Source organism: Capsicum annuum, chromosome 8, assembly GCF_002878395.1.
Source record: "Capsicum annuum cultivar UCD-10X-F1 chromosome 8, UCD10Xv1.1, whole genome shotgun sequence".
NCBI lineage: Eukaryota > Viridiplantae > Streptophyta > Magnoliopsida > Solanales > Solanaceae > Capsicum > Capsicum annuum.
Genome location: NC_061118.1, coordinates 163,419,491 through 163,430,846, shown reverse-complemented (window position 1 = coordinate 163,430,846; position 11,356 = coordinate 163,419,491). Strand labels below are relative to the sequence as shown.

General features: G+C 30.4%; 1 protein-coding gene across 1 annotated transcript; it reads right to left on the bottom strand.

Annotated features, from left to right (window-relative positions):
• Positions 1-1,420: 1,420 nt before the first annotated feature.
• On the bottom strand, positions 1,421-4,361 carry LOC107857120 (transcription factor GTE7). Its single transcript, XM_016702070.2, has 3 exons — positions 2,275-4,361; positions 1,943-2,171; positions 1,421-1,865 (listed from the first exon to the last, which is right to left on the bottom strand). Exons 1-3 carry the CDS (start codon positions 3,796-3,798, stop codon positions 1,807-1,809), a joined length of 1,812 nt encoding a protein of 603 aa, XP_016557556.1. The 5' UTR covers positions 3,799-4,361; the 3' UTR covers positions 1,421-1,806.
• Between the last annotated feature and the right edge of the window lie 6,995 nt (positions 4,362-11,356).

Below are 11,356 nucleotides of genomic sequence, written 5' to 3'. Positions count from 1 at the left end.
TAAGTAAGATTTGCACGTTTGAAACTAATGGGTTGAATAGATGTTGGAAGTTTCCCATGTCTTTTAACAAGATTTGGTAGTGGATGATCCTTTGAGTCGCTATCACGAAAAGAATAAACGAATTGCTTGACTTGCAATCTCACTTCAATTGTTGTTGTTGGACTTTGTCAATGCCACTTGGGATTTCAACTTGAGGCTGGTAAACACCAAACAGTTTGGTTGGGTTGATTAATAAATGATCCAATTGGTATTCTGTTACTGTTCACTCTGTTGGTTTGGTCTCAACACTTCCTTTTCATCCAAAGACTCATACTATTGTTTCGGGTGATGGCATCTCTCATTGACCCTCCTATGAGTTTTGACTTGTGATGTCTGGCCAATGTTATAATTACATCCATTTGCTGTCAAAGTTTACTAATGACTACTATATTTCTTGGTTGTTTTGAGGGAGAGAACAGGGGAGCATTCAAAATTTTATGTCATTACGTATAGCATAACTTTTTAAAATCCAAAGTTGGAGTTCACCTCAAGCAAAGGAAGTCTTTAAGCACTTTATTAAAGCCTTTGTAGAACTTCCACTTTCCAAGGACCTTCACCATCTCTCTATCGATTCTGAACAACAGTATCTTTATTTGGTCCAGACCTATAAGGTTAAATTGTCTTCCAGCATTTGATTGTAACTTGATTATGCTATTTGTCTTTATCCGGAAAACTAATTCAATGCATGTGGATTAATGTTTTTGCCTATTAAAAACACCCTACACTCATAAATACTTAGTTGCAGAAACATAATGGTTGTGTGGCTGTGTATCTTTCCCCTGGTAACTTTTGTGTGGCTGTGTGAATATTGTCCACAAGAAACTGGTTATATATATAACCATCAATCACATGGGTAAAGAGAGCAGGCGATTTGAGTGTAGTCCGTCATTTCGGCCATTTTGGATCTGCTTCACGTGAAAGGAGATTGTTTCCGTGTTTAATAAGGAAAGTTGCCACCACATTTGGCTAACCTTCATTAAGTATGTTGCCACTGCACATCACAAATGAAAGAAAGAAATATTGGGAGTATTACATACATGCAGCACTCAAAACTAAGAAGAATTGGGTTGATATGCTCTCAGACAACCAAACTAAACCATTCCAACATAGCTTAATTTTGCAGGAACATCGGCAGCTGAATATACATTACTATTTGTTTAAAGTGCAGGCCAGCAATATAATAATTTGGCACAATGTGGGAATCTTTCTTTTCTTTTTTTTCCTCTTAAGTTATTGGATCAAGTAGTGGCTCCACAAGTTCTCCACCGACCAAACACATTTTACTCACGCCATCCCCGCAAAACCTTAAAAATGTAGTACCACAAAAAATTTGAGAAAGTTGATAGAAGCTTGAACAAAACAAGAAATGAGTGATGTGTTGTATCAAGAAAAAACAAATATTTAGTGTAAAAACGAACTGTACAAAAGGGTGTTCTCAACTATCTACATATCTCACTCTCATCAACAGAGGGACCGTGTCTAAAATTCCTAAAATTGTGATCCCTAAACGCCATAACTTTTGTCATCAACACTAAATAAGTCCCCCCTTCCTCCTCCTCTCCCGATTGCTTGTTCCTGAGCTTTTTAGTTTTCATCCTAGCTGGTCATGTTGCCCATGTGTTTACAGCTGTGCACAAACATTTTCCCAACTTCAAGCTCACCAGGAATGTGCAAAACAACAGAACTCAGAATTGCCATCTCTATACCTTGATAGCATCACAAGGGGATGACCAAAAGATCAAAGGCCAATGCTTGAACCAACAAATCTCAAGAGTGTGCATCATCAGCATCGGAGTCACTTCCGGATGAACTTCCTGAATCAGAATCTGCACAAGAAATTATGTTAAATTAATCAGGATTTCCAAAAAATGATATTTTTTGCACTTGGTAGTACAATATATACCACTAGAGGAGGAACCACTGCTGGAGCTAGAACCACTAGAACTACTACTAGCAGCACCACCATTATCCTGATCCCGCCCGCCACCTTCGGGCGGTGCACCTTCATCCTTCTCAATTTCCACGGGAGGAAAATTGGCAGCTGGTTCATCATCCTCTATCTCTACATCCTCATCTCCAACATCACCCTTCTTGGGCTTTCTGAAGGAGTCATTCTTCTCGCTTGTAGTAGGCTGCAAAAAGAACACATTTTAGTAGTCATTCCAATCCGATAAAAGCAAAGGGCACAATTTAGAGTAGATCAAAAGTTCAAGAGAAAATGCAATTTTGCATTACCCCATCTGCCTCCGCAACGGATGTAGTAGCAGCAGAAGCTGCAGCACTGGCGGATGGTGCCCCCAAATTGTTCATCAATGCCTGCCTCTTGGTTTTGCTTACCATCTTCTTCCAATTGGTAACAAAACGATCAAGCTCCCATAGAGTCTCAGTGTCAAGGGCCTCAATGTCGAGCTCAATCTCATCACCGTCTTGGGCTAAATGTTCATTCCTCTTCCTTATAATCTGCACCAACTGCGGCATCTTCTCTTGCGGTAAACTTTGCAATCCAACACCTAATTTATGCTTCTCCTCCATACTCATCTCTCTTTTATTTGGATCCTTCGCCCTTGGCTTAGGTTGTTTAGCCGTAGTAGCTTTGGCAGTTGATTGCGGCTTTGCCGGTGGTGCCCTCACTGGGGAAGGAGTTGACAATGGGGACTGCTGCCGAGCTGGTGGATTGGGTGGAGGCAGTGGTACAGAGGGCGTTGACGCACTAGAATGATTTTGCATCCGCTCTTGCTTCTTTGAAATATGAGGGGCCTGGGTAGCCTTGGGTTTCTTCACTCTCTCGGGCGTAGGAATGTGATTCCAAGAACTCCCCTGCAACTCATCCACAGGTTGAAAATCCCTCCTGCCGCCTTCAAGCTTAATCAATTTATCCTGAAGCGGTCTAAACAAGTCCTCAAATCGTCCAAGAAGCTGCTCAGCAAAGCCATGAACTTTATCTGTTTTAGGGTTATACAACAAGGCATTATTGAAAGTAAGCCTTACATCAGCTGCAAATTCAAATGGGGTAGCGTAAGAATTCTTAGACAAATTCAATTTGACCGTCCCCAAATCCATGGGTCGCTTAATAATCTGGTGGTAATCATGAAGACCCAAGGCTTCAGCATCAACAGGGGTATTGAAAATCCACCCATTTTTATGCTTCATCAGCTTTCCCAAAATCTGCTTGCAATCCTTCATCATACCTTCCATTGCGATAGCCTTAAGACCACCACCACCACCACCAGGATTACCAAAATTCCTATTATCAACTCCGTTTGGGAGGTTTTTCGGATCTTTAGCGGATCCGGAAGGGGTGGGCCGTTTATTTCCAGATAGTTTCTTCGACTTCCCTTGAGATCTGGGGTTGGTGGTGCTGAATTGACCGGATTCGATTCGATCCTTAAGGTTTCGGATCTGTTCGAGCTCCGCCACCAACCGACTCCGTAGCTCATGGAGCTCGCTTTTGTTGTAAGATACGACGCTGTAGGTCATATACCCTCCGAGATTGAGGCCGTCAACGTTGGTCGTCGATTCAATCGGCCGTTGATTGAACGAGTAGGCATCATCGGACGCCGTTTGCGTCACGGCAGGCGAATCATCCATGTGACGACCATTAGATGTTTGATGGAATTGCTTCTGCTTTTTCTTAGGGTTAGGGTTATGATTAGGGTTCAGTTGTGAAAAAGGGGTTTTCCCCATGAATCCACCACCACCGGCACCACCAGACTGAGCCCAGCTAGATTCATTCTGGCTAGCTAAGACGGCGGATGCCATGAACTACACCGGCGATGCTTAATTCCGGCGTTTTTCTGGTGGAATTGATCGTTATCAGGTGGTGTTAAAACCATGAAATTGAAAGGGAGGTTACGTCCACGCGCCTGCCGGAATCCAACAAAAATTCTCCGGCCACCGCCTTCTGGCTTTGATTATTATTATTAACAAAAAAAGGAGAAAAAAAATTGAAATGAAGGCAAGGGTTTGAAGGTATTGAGCGAGGAATGAAAGGGGGAGGGCATCGCTTCTTAAAGGCGATGAGATCTGCCCGGGTAAACTTCGGGCAGGTTCCAAACCGTTGATCATCTCCCATCTCCTAATCTAACGGCAGGAGAAAATTTGTTTGCTGTCTGAGAAGCTACCCGAGACAATCTGGCATGAACGGCTGTGATTAAAGTTGATAAACACGTGGCGGTAGATCGTGGGGTCAGTTGGGAAGGGTTTAAATAGAAGGTGTTTTTTTTTTGTTTTTATGTATTTAGATTAGATGTAATTGTGAAATTGAATGATGAAGGGAAAAGGGTGAAAGGGTGGGCGGTTGTAGTTTGAGTTCGTTTTGAGTTTGAAATGAATTTGGGTCGCATGTGTCCTGAATTTAGGGTTTTTGAGGTGCGTGGGGCCCATAGGAAGAGCGAGGGGGTGGGGTGGATGACGTGGAACGGATTGTCGTGAAAGAGAAGAAAAACGCGCATAGCGGGGGGAGTAATGTGTGTAAAAGTGTTGACGTGTCAGGATGATACTGTCAAACAATGCAAGTTTTGCTTAGCTAGGGCCATATATTTTAAAATATCTTTTAGAGGTTATTTTTCGGTAAATATTTAAGTTAAGTTTTATTATATATTTAATCATAATATTTGGAAAACATTTTTTTTAAGTTCACTAAAATGAAATATAATTCAAATGCAAGTATTTTTTAATATTTGAGATTAATTATTTGTCAAAATTATATGATCAAAATATTATTTGTAAAGTTTTTTCTCAAAAATTATTTAGAAAATCTATGATCAAATAGATTCTTAATATTCTAACGTATAATGTACATTTTATTCTCGTATATTCAATATTTATATTAGAATTTGATTACTTTTAAATTTACGTAACATTCGTTTAATTTTTGGATGTGATATTTTTATATTTATAGCTCATATCAAAAATTTTAACGAAGAATGAAAGAAATCTTAATCATTTTATCGCAATACATTTTCATCTTTCCTTTTTACTTATCATATATTTCTAAACTAATTTATTTTTATTAATCATTTTCGATCTATTAAAAATATGAAATTTTCTTAAATAACTTTTATTATTAATTTCTTATTTATATTTTAAAATTTAATATTAAATATCAACTAATAAGACTAATGAGGTAAAATAATTATATTAATTTATTTTTTTAATGAATATTTAAATCATACTACGACACATAAAAATGGATGGATAAAAGTATACGATAATAATGCATAAGGTAATTTGCCCATGAATGTTTAAAAAGTCGACTTTCCTTTTTTTTTTTTTTTTTTCATAATTCCCACTCGTACCCTTCGAAAACCTTTTTCTACTCTTTTGGCTCATTTTACATGATAATGTCTAAATTGTACTTAAAGGGTCGTTTGGTTGGTAATATAGTAATATTAGGATTAGTAATATTGAGATAAGTTATGATTAAATAAGTTATATTGAGATTATTTTTTATTGAGTGTTTAGTTTGTTGTAAGTAACATGCATGGTGTAATCTCTAAAATAAATTAATTGATTACCAAAATACCCTTCAAAATATATATATATTTCTTTTCAAGTTATAAATATTTATTCTTAAAAATAAAATATTTATCTTATTTAGCTTAATTTTTTTTTGTGTGTGTGCGTTTCCATAATTATATTATGTGTATTTTAAAAATAAAACTTTCGTCTTATTTAATTTTAATTTTTTTGCGTGTGTCTTCTCATGATTATGCCGTGTGTGTTTAAATTTAGTTTGAAATAAAAACTTTCAAGTCAAGTTTGTTGAAGTAAAAGAGGATTTGTTGTTTATGTCACTTCATTTAAACACATATCACTAGTATAATATAAATTATTAAAATTCATTTAATTGATATATACAATATCAATTTTTAAGTGATTAAAAAACTATTTAATTTAAAATATGTAATTCAATAATGGAGTCGACATTTTTATTATGTTTAAGAGAAATTAAAATATATAAATAAACATAATAATTATTCAAATAAATTTTACGTATCATATATTCATAAATAAAATATTTATTAAATGTGTATGAATCTCTAATATTTCATGATAAATTATTTATTTTGTTCTGAATTTCATAAAATATTGATAATCTCATTTTTTGTTAAAAAAATTCATCATCAATATATGTGAAAAAGAATTACTCTCATTTTTCATTATTTAGTATCACTAATATTTGGAGAGTCAAATTATATTTTTTTTTAAATTAAAATTTTAAATATTTTTAGCTAAATATAAAAAAATATATATTTAACAATTAAGCATGTATTAAGTTAGAAAGGGAATTTCAACATAATTTAATAACTTGTCCATGATTTTATAAAAATACCTTATATTTTATATAAGAAAATATATATATATATATTATTATAGTTATAACTATATGTAAGAGAGAATAAAAGTTTTAGTAGTCCTCACATTAAAATTTATGGTATGAAAATTTTAGATGTGGCATTGTTTTGTCATGATTTTCTTTTAAGATTTTCCACGTGAACATTTCTAATTGGTTGAATTTTTTTAATTATTTTATTAAATTATTTTCTTCTTCATCTCAAAATATTTGTCGCATTTCACTTTAGAGGATCAAATTAAATGAACTTTAATCAAGGTTTTAAAGAAAAAATATTATTATGTTGATATAATCATTGTAGTTTATGATGTTTGTTTTTTATATAGTTTCGAATATCTAATTTCTAATTTTATTGAATTAATATAACACAATTTAGCTTCAAAACAAGTCAAATTATCTTTTAGAAAATAAAACGGTATAATTTGAACAACTTTTGAAGTAATCTTTGTTTAGCACTAAAGCATAGAGAATAGTTAGATTTTGATAGTCCTTGCAAATGCTTTTTTGATGTTTCAATTTTTTGATGAAATAAAATTACTACACGTGATAATTAATAGTGTTTTAAAATTATATATTTTCATTTTTGCCTTTATTCTTTTGTTAAGACCGATCTACTTTGATTTTTATAATTGATTTCTCCTTGCCACGTGTTAGATTGCTATTTAATTAATACTCCGTTCATTTTGAATCAACAATATTCAAGCTAACTTTTCCTACAAAATTAAAGTTGTCCATGATTTCAATTACAATTTCATAGTTTTTTTTTATTTTATAGGATAATAAATAATACCTTGTATTTATTATTTCTCGGACTTAACATGAAAGAGTATGAAACAATAATTAAAATGGGACGAATAGGTTACTCTTATAAGGAATGTGTAAAAAATAAACATATAATTAGTAAATAGAACGAATGGAGCAAGCTATTAATGTAGTTGAATTATTATTTAATATCCGTATGTATTCTTATTAAGTTAATTTATATAAAGGCTATTAATTGAGATTATAATTATTATAATATAAACTTGAAAGCATTGACTTTTTTTTTCAGATGACTCTATAAGATAAAAAATTGTAATTAGCAAAAAATATTGTCACTAAAACTATGAGGGAAATTACAACTCAATAAATATTAAAATAAACTTATGTTTAGCTATAACTAAGAAAATAAATACTCGCAAATTTTATAAAAATATCAATATTTTCATCTATTTATGATCTTAATCGAAGCGCAATTATTAAATATTTTAAATTCTGTCATTATATAGAATATCTAATTACTTGTAACATTTCAATATATTCTAATTCTCTGATAATATTTTATTCCTCATAAATAATATTTTTTGTTTTAAATTATCCAATTATGTGACTAAAAACTCTAATAATTATGAAAACTTATTAACAAGACTTGTTTAACAGATCATTAGATGTACTAATTATATAATGAAAAAAATTATGATATAATTTTTATTTTTATACTTTGAGTTTGGGCCCAGGCTCAACAAGGGCCTCGTAAAACTAGTGTGTGTGTGTGTGTGTGTATATATATATATATATATATATATATATATATATATATATATAGTGATAATCTAAGATTTTACACCTTGTGTGGAGACTGGTAGAGCAGTATAGAGAAAGGAAGAGGGAAATGATCCTGTATAGGAAGATATGGAAGAAAAACATTAGGATAGAGGGATAAGGGTGTGAATGAGTCGTAGGCAGTATTTAGGTGGACTTTGGTGTCCTTTGTCTGACAATGTACAATATTTTTGTGGATGTCGTACCTATGTTATTTTATCGTGTTCTATGCTTTTGATGCTTTTGTATCCTGCCTTTTATCTTGAGCCGGTGGTTTATCGAAAACAGTCTCTCTACTTCTTTAGAGGTAGTGGTATGGACTACGTACACCCTACCCTCCCCGAACCCCACTATGTGGGAATATACTGTTTTTTTTTGTTGTTGTTGTTGTAATCTAAGATTTTGGAGGGCAATTGTATCCTTTCTTAATTTTATCCCAAGCATAAACAATGATGGGATTGTTATCCCACCAAATGGATGGATAACTTATCCCGATATTATTTATTAGTCCCGAAATAAATTATCTCGAAAATTGCCAATCAAACATGCATTAAAAATTTTATCCCGAACTTATTATTTTATCCCAAAATTATTTGTTTTTGTATCTCATACCAAACGGCCCCAAAGTATTTAGTTTCTATTTTCTACTATATTCATGCCTAAAGTTAATTTCCTTGTAACGAAAATATCATTTACTTTTATTGAAATATCAAGCGAATCACCAAACTATATTTGATAAAAGAAAAATTACTCAACATCACCTAAATATTATAAACAATTATTAGAAGAAAACAAAACAAATATTTTATAAATGACTCATTCATTTTAAAAAAAGAAAATTGTTTGATTCTTTCGTAAAGCTTAGGCATAATAAAATAATGTTTTGTTACAGAATTTAGTGATTTTCAATTATATTTAAACTAAAATTTTTATAAATAAATTAACGAAACAATCACGAGAAAAGCAAAAGAGATTAAGAATTTTCTTAGTACTATTGTTGGCTGGATTTTACTTTAAAATGGTCAAAGTAAAATAAATTAAATATCATAAGCATGTCGTATAAAAGTTACTTCCTCCGTTTTAAAAAATAATGACATATTTTTCTTTTTATATTTTAAAAAGAATGAGTCCTTTTTTTGGGAATAATATTTTAATTTCAACTTTTCTCATGATATATTTAAGATCATAAAATTAAAAGATATTTTAATATATTTGACATAACTTTAATTTATTGTCATAAGATTTAAAAATCTTCTTCATTTTAAAAAAAATTGTATTAAATTAAAGTAAGTTATTTTTTTAAAACGGACGAAGTACAAGATGATTGTTTCCTTTTTCTTTTCGGCCGATAATTTATCTTTATCTTTCTTTCACTTTTTTTTTTATAGGTAAAATATTAAAATCTCTCCTGGGTTATATATGCCAAGAGCCAACATATCCATATTAATAGGTAGGAGTGCACAGATTAAACTGTCAAATCAAATTAAATTGAAGAAGCAAATCAAATCGAGAAAAAAAAATGTCTTATGGTGTTGGTTTGGTTGGTTTGGCGTTTGAAAAAAAAATCGACCATTCTTGATTTAGTTTGGTGTTAAAAAAAATAAAAAGTCAAATCGAACTAAATCAAACTGACATAATATATATATATATATATATATATATATATATATAATTCAACTTTTCACATAAAATATTAATTATAATCTACTTTTTAAATACTTTTTCAATTAGTTTTATTAATTTTTAATTTTTAGAAAATAGATATATATAAATATATTCATATTTGGGTCTTTAAGTTGTAGTATTTATCCATTAATTACTAATAAAATGATCCAAAATTCAATATAACTTAAAACCTAAAATTTTCACTTTTCATGTTATTTTTTAGTTTCAAGAGAGTTTTTCGCTTCTCAAATTTTTATAATTGTGGTTTTTCATTAGCACATGAGTGAAAATATACTTGATCTAAACTTCAATCACAATATAATTGTAAAAGATAAAGATTATGAAAAACCCGAGAAAAATTGAAAAAAACGAAAGAACCGACTAAAACCTAAATCGAAAAAATCGATTTTATATTGATTTGATTTAGTTTATAGTTTTAATAAATCGACATAATTGGTTTATTTATTTTTTCAATAGAAAACCAAACCAACCCGACCTATGTACACCCCTACTAGTAGGTCTTCATTATATTTAGTTCGAAAAAAGGTCTAAAATGCCCTTCAACTATGTAAAATGATGTAAAAATGCCCTTCGTCTACCTATTGGGCCTAAAATGTCCATTTCATTTACCTATTGGACCTAAAATTCCTTTCTCACCTATCCATTAGGTCTAAAATGCCCTTTTCATCTATCTATTAGGCCTATTTTGTCCTTTTTTTTTTGAGTAAATTATATGAAAAGATCATTCATAAAACTTGATTACGTAAATAATAGTACTTTTTCGATATTAAAAAAATAAAAGTTTTTTCCTTCATATATAGCCATTTTAATAAATAAAAAAAGATAATTATAGTTCTTAATTTAATGCAATAACTACTTATCAATTCACCTTAATTTAAGAGATATATTTTCAATTTTCAAATTAAAGATAGAAAAGATAATCATTTCTTTCAAATATTTCTCTCTCTTATATTCAAAATTCATATATTTTTAAATAAACTAAGTATTCTATTATTTGCTCGTGTATGTTTCATTTTATTTAATGTATATTAATCATCTAGTATTATTTTATTATTATATATTTTTATTTTTAATTTATTGGGGTAACTATAATTTTTTATGGATAAATATTTATGAAATAAAAATCATTATGTTAGAAGTACAGATATATCATATATTTTTGTTGTATAAATACAATTAATCTGACTTTGATATTAATTATATTTATACAACAAAAATCTATGATATATCTGTACTTCCAACATAATGATTTTAGTTGCGAAAATATTTATTCATAAAAAATTATGGTTAATCCATTACATTATAATTAAAAATACACAATAATGAAATAATACCAGATGATTAACATACATGAAAATAAAATAAGACATACACGAGCAAATAATGAAATACTTAGTTTATTTAAAAATATTTGAATTTTGAATATAAGACAAAATATTTGAAGCAACGATTATCTTTTCTACTTTTAATTTAAAGATTAAAAATATATCTCTTAAATTAAGGTGAATTGATAATTAGTTATTGCATTAAATTAAGAATTATAATTATCTTTTTTGATTTTTTAAATTGACTATATATGAAGAAAAAACTTTTATTTTTGTAATATCGAAAAAGTACTATTATTATGTAATTAAGTTTTATGAATGTCATTTTCATATAATTTGCATAAATAAAAGGGTAAAGTAGGCTCAATAG

What these genes read in the sequence shown, in the direction of transcription:
- LOC107857120 (XM_016702070.2), bottom strand. Translation starts at nt 3,798, where the DNA reads ATGGCATCCGCCGTCTTAGCTAGCCAGAATGAATCTAGCTGGGCTCAG. An exon ending in CCGTTGCGGAGGCAGATGGG is followed by an intron (nt 2,172 to 2,274) that starts GTAATGCAAAAT and finishes TTCTTTTTGCAG; the next exon opens with CCTACTACAAGCGAGAAGAA. An exon ending in CAGTGGTTCCTCCTCTAGTG is followed by an intron (nt 1,866 to 1,942) that starts GTATATATTGTA and finishes TTTCTTGTGCAG; the next exon opens with ATTCTGATTCAGGAAGTTCA.